The sequence below is a fragment of the Megalops cyprinoides genome, chromosome 15, assembly GCF_013368585.1.
Source record: "Megalops cyprinoides isolate fMegCyp1 chromosome 15, fMegCyp1.pri, whole genome shotgun sequence".
Classification (NCBI taxonomy): domain Eukaryota; kingdom Metazoa; phylum Chordata; class Actinopteri; order Elopiformes; family Megalopidae; genus Megalops; species Megalops cyprinoides.
Window position 1 is genome coordinate 15832864 of NC_050597.1, and position 17202 is coordinate 15850065.

The following is a 17202-nucleotide window of genomic DNA, read 5'->3' on the forward strand; positions in this document are numbered from 1 at the left end:
ACTAGTGAAGCTAGGAATTATTTATTCACATAGCCATCTACCAATGAATGGATTAGCTTAACAGGGTTTATAGAAGAAGCAGACAGAATCATGAGCCTACTTCTCATCATTAAACTCTGTATGCTCTTATTTATTGTGAAATAGTTCAGTTTTAAGTCTGACGCTATTAGTACAAACACATTAAACTTGTAATTCAAGTGGCTTGGGGTGGAGGTCATATATTTTGTCACATAGGAAATGATAATGCAATACTGGCCAATGCAATATAAGTGCTATGAATCACTCAGGAAATGAGAAGCTGTCCTCTGAATCTCCTTATACTGAAATGCTGACTAAGGGGGCTATGGTATAATTTATCACACAGGCATAACTTAGAGCTAGCACAGGAGGGATGTGATGGAATACCATATTGAATAGACTGCAATAGCAGGCAAAATGCAAAACCTATAAAGACTGGTTTCCAATATGTGAGCATTACAATACATACATTCAGTGTGGAATTTAAAAGATAATCAAATTGATGCCTATTGCCTAACAGTGTTGTTTTTTGCTCGGCTGTAAAACAGTTATCTGCACGATTTCATGTCGACCATTCATAGAAAGCAACATAATGCAAGAACGGAAAAACAGTGCTGAATTTATGAACCACATAATGAATAAAACGGCCCCAGAAAAGCCACTGTGATAAGGCCACAGTATCTATCATTGCTTTTCCTTGTTTTCTCCAACCAATTCAATTAAGAGATACAACTGAAACCATTACTGCTCCTTTTAGTCCTAACCTGCTGATACAAGATTTTAATCGTGTGCTATCATCTCAAAAGAGCTATTAAACCACACAAATCCCGGAGCTCCCACACACACTCATCTAGGCCTCTCCAAATGCACCCATTAGTCTCCATAGCAACAAAGACAAAGGTTAAGTCATTTTCCAGATGAGGCTCAGTGCAAATTATTGCAATATACCAACTTATTGCCAATCTTTTTAATTAAAACCTTTCTGTGTCTGTCTCAGTTCATCTCAGAGAGCACTATGCTGGGCAGATTACATTACAAATTTTTAAACCTTCTGTGCCCCTATGGAAGGTCTGGACTAAACTTACCAAAATGATGGAAATCATGGTTTTGCTGACCACTTAGGACTGTATTAAAATTCAAATGATCCCCCTTTGAAAACTGCATCTACATTTTGTCTAATGTGGTGCCATAAAATGTAATCTTCAAGTACTGTTGAAATTATTTAAACCTATTTTATTTTTCTGGCTTGGATAGTCTGTTACCTTTACCCTAGAGTGCAGGACATCCTGGGCAAAACTAAATATTTTCAAAATTATTTCATAACAGTGTCACAACATTACCAGGTGATGAAGAGCATGTGACATATTCACTACAAATGTTTGTCAAATAGGAAGTCACTTTGTACAACCTAAGGATATGTTGCTTAATACAACAAACAGATCCACTATCAAGGAATTCAACAATCCATTAAAAGGTTATGAATGACACCCAGCCTTTTTGCTTATATACACTGTTTTGTAATCATATCTGATTTTCTGTGACCATAACTATTTCCATTTATCTCATGAAAATGTAATTTCCTTTCATGACTGGTTGCTTATCTGTAAGGGATTAAAGGGTTATGAAAATTATTAAGGTTTTGAGTATTTAGTCTTGGCTGCCATCAGATTGTTCTAATTGTCTTTTAATGCTTTTTTTCTGGAGCTGCCAACAAGTTAAAATATTTGGTTAGATTGTGTATCCAGGTCTATTGAAATCAGTGAGCTATTGCAAATGCTGTCCATACAATTGTAAGAGTTGTGAAGCAATAACTCACATTTAATATTACTTATTAAATTAAAGAACTAGATGAAATAATGCCCACATTAATGTGGGAGGTTCTGTGGACATTTATAAGTTGAAATATGTTCTGTTTTTAATACACTATTCATATTCATTTTTTATCAAATGAAAGGAAAAGGATGGCTATCTTCTGTTACTCATTTGTTTGACATTGTCTTCAATGAGCACATTTTGTTCATACACATCTAAAGTTTCATTATTCTATTTATACATGTCTAAGGTTTCATCATTCTATACATACCCATATATACAGTTTCACTTGATCAGTTGATCAGTTTTGAATTGAATTACAATTATATTTTAAGTATACATTAATTTAAAATATATTCCTTTCATTGGTGGTGTCCACAGCTTTTTGTTTTAGACACATTCCATTTATAGAACTGGGTATTTACTAGAGAAATTCAAGCTCGGTTCCTTGCTCCCAAGTACAATGGCAGTTTCTGGCTTAGAAATTGAACCTGCAATCTTGTATTATGGTACAAGTACAGTTGCCTTACCACTATGCCACAGACATTAATCCACTAAAGACTCTCACTCTTTTGCTCCGTCTATGCTTTGAAAATGACCACCATGAGACGGGACTTCAAAAGAAAGAAAAGCAAACCTTTAGATAAGGCCTGACATCAGCAGTATCTACTGGTGGCCTGTTGATGCCAGTCTGTCTGACAATGGCCCATTTTTGTTGTTGCTGTGTTTGTTTAGCTACTGTGCCACTTCTGGCAAGGATGCCCCGTTTGTGAAATTACACTTATGAGAGAGCTGGCTGAGGGGTTTCAGACACATCATGATTAAAAGCAAAATCCTTTTTAAAAAATTAAAATGCAAACAAAGTCAAGTGTGATATATGTCATGTCAGAATGGGTCTGAGGAAAAGAGGAGGAAAATGATTGCCTTCGTCTCGGAACTCAATCACGCTCATGCCAGATGACCAGTGGGTCAGTCTTCAGACAAAGTTTTTCTTATTGATAGCTGGAAAACAATATTTCAATAACTGGAGGCGTGTGGCAAGTGGAACATTAATCTTCAGAGACTCAGAACTGCAGTAGGAGACCTGCCTGGGGCAGCATTGCCCATTAACACCATCTGGAACAGGGGGAACTACCTATTATTCCATATGTTTATCACATGTTCAGAATGTAATTTAACTGATGTTAAGTTCAGCATGCAATTTAACTGTTTGTTCAGCAATAACTTTCAAGATAGTGTAACAGATGATCCTAGAACAAATCACACACATGCACATACCACATACATGTGCACACAGTCACATGTACAGTACACACAGTATAAGCATACACTCCCATATGTACAGTATGCATACGTAAACCATGTTTTACTCATTGACTAATTGAGCAGGTATTCCAAACAGTACCTTTATTTGACTGTCTAATGTTGAAAAGGCAATAAAGAATCACAATGTGGCATAGCCTCTGAACTGTGTCTGGTCCTGCTCTTGGTTTACCTAAAGCACATTTATATGGCAAAATAAATATTTGATTGTGTTTACTAAAATGCTAATACAGAAAAATATATCAAGCTGCTGGCATATGTTGTTATGATGTCATTACTGAGCCAATATAATGCTCCTGTATAATCTTCTTGGTGGAGAAAATGATATAGAAAAAATATTTTAAATATCTCATATATTTTGTTGGAAAGGCTGGAGGCACGAGGTTGAGTGTCATATATCACTGTAATAGAATATGATACAAACTATAATTACAGTAATCTACAGTACTGAACACTCAATGAAGGGGCTGTCCTTTTGTTAAACATGTATTCCTTGGTACTGCTCTTCTCTTTAACTTTATTAGTTGAATATAAATGCAGCGTCAGTCAGTAGACATGAGTGTCATACAATTAGGCTGAACAGAGGGCCATATCTGCCCTTTTAAACTATTCATCTTTGTCAATACAGAACACTCAAAGTCCTTAATTGTGTAGGTGTCTGAAAACATCTCAAAGTACATGAAAGGGGGAGGACCAACCGCACTCATGTTTAAAAGGAACTCATTTTATTTTGTCATATTAAAAACCTTTGGGGTTCATTCCTCCCAAATTCCCCTCTGGGTCATGATTTAATGGCAATTTCTCACTTTACCTTACAGCCCCTTAGGGACATAATGCCTTTTAATTGTAAGAGCCCTTTTATAACAGTCAGCAGCTGGTCCAGTGGTGGTTCCTCGTAAATACAGCTAAGGTAATGCTTCAGACAAGACAATTAGACCAGGTTAAGGCAGCCAGGTTACACAGGCAGCACTGCTGCTTGGTATACCAGGTGTGTACCCAGTTATCATAATGAAAAGGTAAGGAGATGAAATATGGCGCTAATGTGCTCAGCGGTGACAGGACTGATTGACTGTAGTGTGGATGTAAATAGTTATGAAGGGTGCAGGGGTGCAGAACCCTGTACTTTGGAACAGTTCAGCATCTATTCCAGACCCAGGCAGCAATGTTATCTGGGCAGTGTCTATGCTGATAAATGGTCTGGCTACCTATTTCTATGCCAATAATCTCACTGTGATCCATTTATGACTCTGGCAGTGGACGTGATGAAATAATAAGAATAGGAATTTAGTTTCTTACATTGTACTTCCTTATTTCCTGTCTTGGTGTGTCATTACATTATAACTTTTCTGATTGCTTTATTTTCTGCAATTAGCCTTGCAGTGGTATATAATGTGGTAAAACACCCCATGCCAGTGTGTAACAAGTTAGGCATTGGAGTACACTGTGTTTAGTGTGGAAGCATTGCTCTGGATTGCCTGGGCCATTACACCTGAAGAGAATATATTCAGATATGACTGGATTTACTTTATTTAAAGTTTTACAATACATTTTAACTACATTCAATCCATTTGGCACACAATGACATTTCACCAGATTCAATGGCCACGTAACTCCGCATAATGCAACTACATACAGTACACTGTCTTCAGTTTTCAAGGATTGTTATCATGACAGCAGTGACAGCAGTCAATGTCTTGATGCCCAGTGAGGAAAAAAGTGAGGAAAAGTAAGGACTGGAAGCAGATGTCACCAGTGAGCTGAAATGCTCTCAGTGTATTTCCACAGGGCAATTCACAAACCCCCCTTCAAACAATACCCTTTTCATATAATAAGAAATCAGAATAGAAAGTAAACCCACTCCATCACTCATTCCACTTCACCTCCAGACATCCTCACAACCACAGATCCGCATGGCTCCCCGCTCTCGGCTTATCGGTCATGTCTTATTTTAGCTCAAAGACCAGATTTATTGCTTTCCAAATGTATGCTGATGTGTTGTTTGTTTTATTACATCAATTACTTGGCGAACGGGAGGTCAAACCCGCATCAGCTTCCTGTATTGAGGAGAGCGAACCCTGCTTCTGTCCCCAAGCCACAATTAAGCATTGCTGGGATGCAAGATTAAATCACATCACTCCTGTTCAACAGGAATGCTTTGTTCCAAGCCATGGAGGCAAAAGATATTAGAAATAATGCCCAGAGCAATTGGTGGATAGCACAGGCTCAAATGACCACGTAACCAGACAGTGACCCCTATCAGCATTCATCATACCCACTGCCAGCAATGTGTCTTCCTGATCTTTCACAAAGCAACAATTTCACTTAAAAAACCATTTAGTCTCTGAAGAGAATGAATGTGACCATGGAGAAGCAATTGTGAAAATTAAAATAAAACAATTCAAGGTCAATATAATATTTCAGTACATAAGATGTAATCTATAATATTGGTTTATGGGTTTGCTCTACATTGTTGCTGTACATTGCTGTAGTACTGAAACAAAAGAACTGAGAAAAAATGTGTGTCTGTATTTGCATGCGTGTGTTTGTGTGTGTATGTGCGCGCGCATCCACTTCATCATCTATGTGTAGACATAGGTCAGAGACTTGAGTTTTGCAGACCCCATTTTGCTGGCTTTGTAGAGCAATTTGTTCTGATGAGGTCTATTGCCAGTTGATATAGAACCACTACAGGACCCACCACAGTCACACAAATGATATGTCCATGAGTGAGCTAAGGTTAATAGGTAAATGTCTGGAATAAGGCACATGGTGTTCCATGAAATTCAAGCTTTTGCTGTGAAATGAGTGGAGCAATAGGGAAAACACTGACTGACACATAGGCAGACCCTCTCATTTTACACTAACAGCCTACAAAATGAGAGGTATAATGAAAGCTTGTAAATGGTGCAGCTTAAACAGTTTGTTTCCATGATGCTTTCTTAACCCTACTCAAAATTCACAAAGTCAGAGGTGTGGCATCTGTTTCATGGAACATACCCTCTGAATGTGTCCAAAGATCTTAGCCGTGATGATTTAGCCTCCCTACTGCAGTTAGTTGCATCCTCCTAAATATATAAAAAACACATAAAAAGGATTATAAGGATAATAATCGAATATCATGTTAGATTAGAGGCAGAGGAAATGGAAATCATTGCCCAGTTGAATGATACTATAGGTTTAAATATATGTTTTCGATATGCCATAACTTCATAGCATGTTGCTCAGTTGCAGTAACTAGGTTTAAAATCCCATGAGGCAGAAGGTAGTGATTAACAATGTGGAAGAGAATGAAACCCCAGCTACAGCAGTACCTTATAAACACAGTCAGCAATTTATGTGAAAAAGACTGTGATCAAGAAAAATATAGTACAGTATTCAGCAGGCCCCGCTCAGTCCCACAGTAGCAGTAAGATGTAGCAGGACCACCGATGTGATCTTAATTAAATAAATACACTTGCCTGCTTTGGAAATTGCTGCTTATTCTTCATGTCTTGAAACATTGATGGAGGGTTATCATCGGAATGATGGAAAGGGTAAGTTTTGTAAATTACACAGGGAGCTATGACTGAACCAGAGAACCACCATGGTCCAAATGTCATCACAGTTTTAAACACAGTGGAGTAGTGGCCTTGTTTACAGTAATCAAGGTTTTTTTCTTCATGAATATACTTCTTCTGCCATAAGGGAAAAATTTCAGAGAAAAGATGTAAGATGATTTTGGAGATAGTTTTTTTTTCCAGGAAAGAAAAATTATCATAGACATGCTAAATCCAAGCACAGTAAGTAATCTCCAAATGAGAAAATAAAAGCATTATTCTCTGCAGTGTATCTTTCTCAGTCTGTGCGATGGGGACTAACTGCCCCTGGTCGAGCAGGCCTGTGGCTCTCCACAGATTGAATTGCATTGCCAGAGCAGGAAGAGGACAGTCCTAATTTTCCATGATGGATCTTTCTGCCAGTGTAGGACCATATGGGAGATGGAGACCCTCTCCACAAGACAATAAGAGGAACTATTCATGCTTAGGGAAAAAAGCGCCCATCAGGAGCAGAGAATGACAGGAAGACAGCTATTCATGGTATGGATCACTGTGAAGTTAACAACTACATAACAAAGCCTTCTGCATAACTTCACCTCTACATTATCACATACTGTACATTTTAGGATTAATAGATTACCTGAAGAAAAAAAAATACTCTTTCCAAAAACACATAACAGTACATGCAGACAATCTAAATACAGGATGTACTACAGTTTTTGTTAGAGGATTTTTATTTAACTTTACATTTGGCAAGTACAGTTGTTATCAATAGGTGGTACATACTGGATTCTCATGAGTTCTGTCAATGTTTTTTACTGCACAATGCTGTGTGTAGGTAAGACTAATTTCCATTGTTGCTACACTTCATATTAAGTTTTCCAATTAGTGATATCATTACTGTAGTTATGAGCTGTGAAGCTACAAATAGCAAATAATTACCTGTTGAGTACAAATTGTTTGCCTGTGTAATTACATAATAGTTTATGGTTGGGATAGGTAACATAGTTTGGATTGAAGTTATTTAAATATCATTCAATTAAATAAATCGGAAGCTCATGGTACACATGATTAATTGTGTTATAGTGTGTCACATAGTACATGCATTTTATGTTAATATATGAAAAGGTTACTTGTACAGCCTTCGTATAGATTAAAATAGAAAGGGAGAGGCCGGAAACCTGGACAATCATCAGACTTATTTTTCTTCTGTAGATCACACGCTGTACTGTTCTGGTATATCACTTCCTGGCAAAAACAAATATGATTCTGTGTGCATGCAAAGAGGTCAGCGCAGCTCTCCTCTTAATGAAGGCCAGAGGTCATTTCACAAAAACTGAAGAGAATGGGGCTAGATACAGATGTTGAGGTTGCTGAATAGAGAGGCTTGCTATGTAGTAGGCCAAATTTTCTTCAAGTGTGTGAGAGAAAAGAGAGGGTCACCAAGAAAGTAATGGCCACATTTGAAAATAATCAGTTTTCATAGGAAAATGGTCAAACTACCCCTGGTGTAAGATTACACTTTACATGCATTGCTGCATGTATAGGGATTGTTATTATTGTTAAGTACATGAGTGAGTGTCAGTTTTCTTCCCTACAGAGAAATAAAAAAGGACTGCACTTTCTGGATGTTGTACGTGTACAGACTGATGAAAATGAGTACTTACACAATCCACTGAAAACTGGGGACTTCTACAGCACAAGATGTTAACATGCTTTGATGTGCGTTGCCACCTGTGATGGATAATAAGGAAATTATAAAAGAAATATATGAAGCTACCACAAACAAATAATTCTGTACTCAGCTGGCAGTGTCCAATTAAAGATTTAGAGTAGTTTAATTGAAAAACATAATCTTAATGAACTTGATGATGTATGTTATAACACTACTTCAAAAATTTACATAAGTTTTAATAATTGCTTAAATAATGGAAAGCAAGACCCCAATGTGATCACATAGCACCATTAATAATTCAGAATAAAAGATGGATTTCTTGGGAGGAATTTACTGCATGAAATGGTAAACTGGGTGTTTGGAAGTGGTGACTTTATGATTCACAACTACACTTCAAATGCTATCAAATGTGCAATAACAAGACATCCATACAAGTGACGTAAGATGAATTATGTCCTTCATAGGACACTGTAAATGACTTCTGTTAGCATCTATAAAATATATGGCCTGTGCAGTTGCAAGTCATAAAGTCTCCCTCACAAAAAAAGTGTTAAATTGAAGACATTATTTCAACATGAGGGGAACTAACTGTCTGTTGGGTGAGTTTTTGGCTAATTGAATGCTGACTCTAAAAATTAAAGCAGTCTGCACTTATATGACTGAAGATACCCAACTTTGGAGTTGCAATGTAATTTATTACAATACACTATCACAAGCTGCCTCAACTTTGCACAACCTAAAGAATTAATCCAAAAATAAATTTACTTAAAAGGCAGCATTCTCATATCATATGTCAAAACACAGATCTGTACCAAGGCCATAACCCTGGCCTTGTATACTATAGTGAACAACCACAGCATGGTTATAGGATGGTTGTAGGGTTTCTGTCTCTTAGAGTTCCATTCTTCTGCACTGTGGAAATGTTAAAGCAGCTTTGCAAACATATTAGGCCATCTATACCAATATGTGACATGTCATGTCAAACAACATAGATTTTAAATAGTCTGATAATGTGTTATAAAGAGCAATAATAAAAAAGATTCTCCACATCTAATAAATCAATATGCACTGCACAACAGCATGTGGTATATCTTAAAAAACAGGCAACATATTCACAAATCAATGGTAGACATAAGGGGGATTAACTTTGATCAATTTTCGTGAACTGCCTTGCTCCCAAAACTCAATGGCCAGTGAGCAGTGTGAACCATCTGGCTTGTTAAGATTCTGTGTTAATTTTGAGGAGAGGGGTTTTTAGCCAAGGACTCAGCTTTAGACCTGCCACAATTTATGTGTTTCATGATTGTCGAGACTGGGCGCAAAGTGGGGGCAAGTTTCAATTTACAGTCTGCAGAGTGGTGTGAATGCTGATGCAGGATACTGTAAAAGACATTTGTGAGCTCGGCAGTTGCTACTTTATTACCAAAGGACTCATTAGGGCCTTGTGCAAACTTCCATTTAAAAGACATCTAAAAAACATCTTTTGAGCCCTGTGTCCTCTGCCCTTACTCACAAACAGTTCAAATTCATTCAGATTTACCCCCATTAAGTCCAGGTATCAAAGCAAAGGAGGTGCATTGCACTTTTTTCCAACTGTCAATCTCTACAGGGAAGTGTCACAAACCTACAGAGAGTATTAAAGAGATCTGTGCATGGGAATGAGCCAGCTCTGATGATTTCACAGAACCAAACCTTTGAGAACTGCTCTTTGAGCCAACAGACTTTATATATGTCCGTGTGATTGATTTCACAGCTGAGTGTTGTGTTCATCATCCTTTGATACATCTACAAAACTGGTAAGCATGGGGATAGCGGGTAATGTTACTCTCTTCCAGTTCCCTCAGTATCCTATATTGGGAGCAAGAACCACTACAGTTGGGAGAGCAAGCATAATATCTGTATGTGTGTGTAAAAAACACAGAACAATGTTACATTTACACAGATTTCTAACTTTAACATGCAAGTGTGTACAAAGCCTAGGGAAGCTGGTGACAAAGGTGTTGCTTCTTTGACTTTTACAGCATAGTTTATGTCCCTTTCATGTTGCATGGCATTTCATATCAGCCAAGCTTTACTCGAGTGCTGCTTCCAGCCTATAAGACCCAGCCTTAAACTTACTGACCTTCTATGAATGTTGTCCTTAGAGGCACTCCCCTTCTTCAAAGAAGAAATTACTAAAGCATTGCACTGAAATATTTACTGAGACTACACCATGAATTCATACACATCAATTAATGGAAATTTATAAGTATGAATTTTGTGTTTACTGATATTAGACTACATTCACAAAAAAAAAAAAAAAAAACAAACAAACAAACAAAAACATCCGAGGATGTGACAAAAAATGGTTCTTTTAATGGTGTTAATGGTTCTTATGTAATAGGTTACTGTAGAGATAATATACTATAATAATATAATAGTATATACTATTAAATAAATAATAAATAATATACTATAACCTACCTGTAGAAATGGGGCCAGGAGAAAAAGAGAACAGCTACCAGGATCAGGACAACTGCTGCCACAAGGAGAGCTGCTCAAGATGAACAAAATTAATTTTTCAGCTATAAAACTTAAAAAGTTACCACCTAAGATGTGTTTATTATTTTATTGTGTATCAAATGCTCACAATATTTGTGAAGAACTTCTCAATTACTAAGCAAATTCAGCAAGCCCTGTATTAAACTGCAGCTTTGCCTTGTTTAATGAGTTTTCATCAGCCTTTTAATGTTTCAGAGCCAAGGTCATGGCAAAACTGATATGCAACATCAGTGGTTGCCTTGGAAAAGGGTGTCTGGCAAAGCTTGCGAGAACTGTTACGCAGATTACACAGCAAACATAAATTTAGTATTGATGAGTAATAGAAAGGCAAACAGAAACAGGTCTGTCTGAATGCTCTCATAGTGAAGATGCTGTCATTGCCTATGCGCAGGTTGGTAAATGTTGGTGCATACAGCCTGCCTCTACAGTTTTCAGAAACCAGGGTCTCTGTGTTTGTTTCCCAAGTGGAAAAACATACAAGGAGAGAGAGAGCATGTAGTGAGAAGGTAAATACACTTACAGCTGCACACACCCTGGCTTCTCCATGGAAACAAGTCCCCATATAACTGGTTAATGAAACAGCCATTTTATTTACGTGTGCAATGTACAAACTACTGACATGTTATACAGACAAATGGATGAATTGCTACATGTTTAAACACAGTTTAATTGATTCGGTTATTGGTTATGTAAATCTTTATCTGATTTGAATCAACCTTTTGACTTTTCTGTGGAGTGCAAAATACTTTTATTGGGAAATGTTATGCATCTGGAGGAGACTCTTTAATCAAGCAATAATTTAATTCCTAGAGTTTGATGCCACTGTTTCTAGGTGTCATTAGTTCAATGGCTTGAGTTAGAATTCTCATTGTGCACAGCAATGGAAAGTCTGCCTGTCAGGAAAATGTGAGTGTTATAGCTGAAACACTGACTATATTTAGTTAGATATCTGTGTGGTATGTAGGTTGTGTCTGTCAAATACATACAGTTCTTGTTGATACTCTGTGTGTGCAACATTCTATTATGCTGTGGAAATATCTTACACCTAATAAAAGAGATAATCTCTATTGTAGGTATAGACAACACCGAATAATTTACATTACTGTTATTAATGTACCATATATTAAAATAGATAAGAAAGGGCTATAATCCTCCCTAATAGTCTTAAGTCTTTAGAATATATTAAAGTTGGCTGTATTGTCACTCTTTAAAGGTCACCAAATTAATGCTGACATGGCTGAATACACCTCAACCCACATGCGTTTGATAGCTTTTACCATTAGCATTTAATTTTCTGAATTAGCAGTTTTCATAATAGATCATCTCTGGATAGTATGGTGATTCTGAGGTATTTAAATTAATTAAGCATCTGCAGTTCAACAACAGTATTCTTTTAAAATATTCGTATAGCAGTGGTCCCACACATGATGATCATGTACTCACTGAAAAGTTTTAATGACCTGAGAAGACTGATGCCTTGAAGAAATTAGTGTTTTAAAAAACATTAAGATTAGTCATTAATATGGTCCTTGTCATTAATTTTCATTAATGTCATCAAATGCAAAACACACTTACAGTGTGTCCAGTCTGTCATATGTGCCACAGCTGTATGAAGACACATATTACACCCAACACCTTTCCAATGCCACTGTAGCACAACGAGCAGCACCCTTGTACAGTCATCAGTGGCTGCTGAACACAAAACTATTTAAAGCACCTATATATGGACAGGTCTTCCAGGGCTTCCCCTGTAAGAAAGTATCCTTTCTTTAAAATGAATTTTAAAACCTGCCAAACATTAATGCTCAGTAATTCATAACAGACCCCTGTCCCTTTCCCAGTTACCTTACAGACCCCTGTCCCTCACCCAGTTGCAATGCGATACAGCCATTCACCAGTGAGGATAATGGCAGCTGACCAGAGTCTGAGCAGCTCATTCCCACAGAATGGACATCATGCGGATAATGGCTGCCTGGCCCTAAAAGGCTGACCTGCAACATAATCTACAGCATTATAAGTAAAGCCACATTATGGGAAGGCCGGCTTTCAAAGTCCCATTACCTCTTATTCCCAGAGGCTCCTTAATGTATCTTCCACAATCCTTACCCCTGTGGCAACTCGCAAAACAAACAGAAAGCTTTTATTTTAGTTGTTTTCAAGACAAAATCTGCTAATCTACTCAATATTCAGATGGTCTCAGGGGATGACAGCCAGTCAGGATCTGACAGAGGTTTAGAATACTGGAGACATCTCCTCCGTGTTGATTCAATTACAAACTATGCAAGATCAAAGAAGGGCTTGAGTAGAATTGAGTGGTATGTGTTTCAACTGAAAATATACCATAATTATTTAATAATGTATTATTATTATTATTATTATTATTATTATTATCCAGTGTAATGTTGGTAATGGTTTATCATAAGACAAGTGAGATATTTAAATACTTTGAATGTCCTTAACCTTGTAGTGTATGCATTGCTGAGCTTGGTTAATAGCCTGTTAATGAGTCTGTGATGTTCTGAATACATTTTTTTCAAAATTTTTGAAATACAGTGCTTGAACCATTCCCTTCTGACTTCCTCAAATGGATAGCATGCACTAGAACCAACTGCACATTATAATCAGACTTTGTGAAGTAATTTCAAAAAGTTAACAACAATCCATATTTAAAGCCACTACAAAAGTGTAGTTAACACTTACTGAGACAAAAAAAATCATATCAGTGAAGTTTTATATTACCTTTAGTTTAATATTATAACACAAAAACCCTTCACTTAATATTTTATTATGAAGTCCCTCTACATCATTGCAGGTTCCTCTTACAGGACTAACTCCTGCTGGCTATTTTTTTAGCAGCAATGTTGACTAATTAGCTTGTTATCTGACGTTGACAGAGGATATAATCTTTGATCTTCGAACTGTTGGTTCTATCCAAACTAAAATGGATAACAGTATAAAAGGTTACCCAGTTCTTTCCATGGGTGAGCCCAAGTATTGATTCAGTGTGGCCTTTGAACTCTTTTATTTCCTTTCAAAGTGCTACAGTTTCTGTTCCCTGACGTAAGGCACTCCTGCTGACTGCTGTATCTCTGCGCTTCACAGGCTTGGCGGTGGTGACATATGATGAATCATCTTCTGAAGCCTCCACCTCTACCTCTGCATGCATGTACACACGCACACACACGCACACGCACACACACACGCACACACACGCATGCACGCACACACACACACACACGCACACGCACAAACGCACACACACACACGCACGCATGCACATACACATACATTGTTCTGTGCCTCTGTGTTGGCCCACACATAAGTATGTAATTGTCTCTCCTGTAGGGCTGATATGAACAATCAACCATTACAGAGGCTGGTCTGGTAAGCCACTAGCATTGTTCGTAATGCTCTATGTGTACACAAGAGACAAATCCTGGGCTCAGCCTCCTTTTATTACAGCAGGTAAAGCCGTGTGCTTCTGGAGCTGTAAGTTTAAAAGAGCAGTTTTCAGGAACGCTCTTTTCAGATGATGACAAAAAACTTGACTCACGTAAGTAGCTGTTGACTGGATCCTTGTCTACTTCGTGAAAACAGGTGATGTTGCTGGGATGCTCTGACTGCTGGACCCATATTGAATACTGTCCTGCTTCGCCATACAGTTGACTCCACCTGTCATGCCGAAAAATGCACAGTAAACAATAAGGTTATGGAAATGAATATTCTAACAAACAATTCTGTCCTTTAACTCTGAAGCATGGGATCTTGTTGCAGACATTAATTCGCATTCACCTTAGTTTGACCCTCACAATTGTCCCTGAGGCCCTGACACCAGTTAAAGTACTGATCATTTATCTAAATCACATCCACAAGGGGGTGGATGGGGGGTGGGGGTGTGATCTGCCACACTTGAAAGTGACTTCCTTTTTGGGGACATGAAATCCTCTTCAAGGGCTTTCACCATCTCAGACATCATTAGCATCTCGCTCAGCTGTGAAGTCTTTGAAGCTGATGAGTGACACCTAGAGGCGGAGAAGAGTACGCACACTTCTCAACAGTCATCATCTCAGGTTTCATCTCCCCAAAAGGTGCATTAGGAGACTTTATTGATCGTGCAGGGAAAGACATATAATGCTATCACTTAGAGGGTGTTTTTAAGGTGGGGGGGAGGGAATCAATGGGTGCTCGGTCTGGTGAGGGACCTCCACATTGATCTTAAGAAACCTGTCTATAGAACCTGCGTGAAGGAAATGGTCTTGTCTTGTGAAATCCGATGCCTTCGGGTTCATTTAAAGATGACCCCAAATGAAATCTCGAATGCGTAATGCCTTGTACACTCTGATTGTTTATAAATACTGTGACGGAGGCTTCCTCTAGAGAGCGTGCTTCTGAGGGCTTGTGGCCCTGTCACTCTGAGCTCTTAATGGGGCTTTTTATCATTATTGGAGTGTCAGCTCTTATTAACCCTGCAAGAACATGAAATCAATACCCAGCTGGATGTCTTTAAAGGGGTATCATTCTGAAACAAAGGGGGTTGCAATAACATGCCCCCTACAGTAGATAAGCAGGGACATTCTGAATGCCATCAACTGCCTGTAACTCTGCCTCCCTGTCAACATCCTTAAATTATCTCATAAATGTAATAAATGACCCACAAAATTGGATTAGATTAAGGACACAAAAATATCTGAATAAATAAAACTGCTGCTTTTTCCTTTGAAACTTTATTTTTACTTTGCATAAAATATTAATTCTGAAAAGGAACACACAAATAGAAAAATGTTACAAAATATGTTAGTCTTATAGAAATTTTACTCTGTTGCTTAGATGGAAAAATACAATAATGTGCATAGCAGTAGGCTCAGTGGTTATATTTTAAATCTGCTACAGTACTACATTAATTTATTTATGCTATAAGAACAGTGTATTTTCAAGCATAATGAGCAATGCACTTTTCCCACAGCACCGTAAAATAAAATTTGGAATTTCGAATTTGGAAAAAAATAAAAAGAGCCTCAACATCAGAAAAAATGTATTAGTAAGCACTGATCAGATGCTCTGAATTTGATCTAACGTAAAGCCAATTATGGGAAAAACAATCTCATATTTAGTTTAAAGCATGTGCTTGAATTTGAATAAATTTCTTATACATTTTAATTATAATTATGACATCACATTATTTTACAACTTTGTATATACTTAAAAAGAATACTGAAATAATTCAAGGTCCCATGTCACATAGCCTGACCTCACCTATGAAGGGTTACGTTAACAATTGCATGACGTATTGTGCTGCGTGTCCATACATCACCTGCAGAGGGGGCTATTTCCATTTTCAGTATCCACACTCAGAGTCAAGATAAAGCGGGTGCTCACAGTAACTGATGCATCGCTGTGGCCATCTTTAAGGATGACCAAAGGCTGGTAAAGGCACTAGGAAAGAAACATTAGACTCAGAAACATTAGATTCTTCAAGTATCATAAATCAGCAGGCTTTTTTTCCACACACTCACCCACACAACAGCAGCAAGATTGTCAATTCTAATACTACATGTATACTCTCAGATTTGCATAATGTGGCACCATTTTTTGTCCCAAAAAAGTATAAATTCTAATCTATTGTTAACATTTATAGAACTGTATGGCATATTGCTACATCTGAAATAGTTATAATTTATAGCATGCCAGATAGTAAATCCTTTTTTCACGCAAACTGTAACCAGTTATGCAAATAGGAAATAATGTTATGCCTGTGAATGCTTGGCTGCTCTCAGGTTCCCTGGGATGATTAATAAGGAAAAACAACTTGACCATATTTCCTTCAGAAAGGCACATTATGGATTGAGGTTGCTTAAGAGGAAGTGTCAGGAGGGAACCGAAGCAACGTGGTTAAAAGAGATGCTTTGTTACAAGTGATATCAGCAATAAGTCAATACGTCAGCCAGAATGGGAAACAGCATGCATTAGCTGAAAGACACGGCTATTGGCTGGGCTTAGCTTCACCAGAAACAGAACAGCCCTGAGGGAAGCAAGCAAGCTGATACTGAATCTGCCACACATATAACATAAATACAGGCTTTCACCAAGGATTGAGTGCTTTGTATGATGTTCCACATCTTAGAGATTAGATGTATCAGATGGAACAGCAGTGTTCTGACTGTTAATCAGACGGCTACTTCAGCATCCCACCTTCAGCTTGTGTTCTGAAGCATTTTCTGAAATCAATCCAATAATGTCAATGTCTGGTTTTGGATGATTCATAGATAGGTTAATAAGACTGATGAGGTTTTAGTTTCT

The 17202-nt window shown here is 37.7% G+C and overlaps 1 protein-coding gene across 1 annotated transcript in view; it reads right to left on the bottom strand.

The window, feature by feature from the left end:
• si:dkey-192p21.6 (uncharacterized protein LOC565246 homolog) overlaps positions 1 to 17202 on the bottom strand; it is a 46384-nt gene that overhangs the window by 28159 nt on the left and 1023 nt on the right. The window contains exons 2-6 of the mRNA XM_036546543.1: positions 16217 to 16338; positions 14459 to 14577; positions 10828 to 10897; positions 8333 to 8423; positions 6151 to 6218 (exon numbers count right to left, since the gene is read on the bottom strand). Coding sequence (XP_036402436.1) covers positions 6151 to 6218; positions 8333 to 8423; positions 10828 to 10897; positions 14459 to 14577; positions 16217 to 16338 — 470 coding nt within the window. The remainder of the gene's footprint in view (positions 1 to 6150; positions 6219 to 8332; positions 8424 to 10827; positions 10898 to 14458; positions 14578 to 16216; positions 16339 to 17202) is intronic.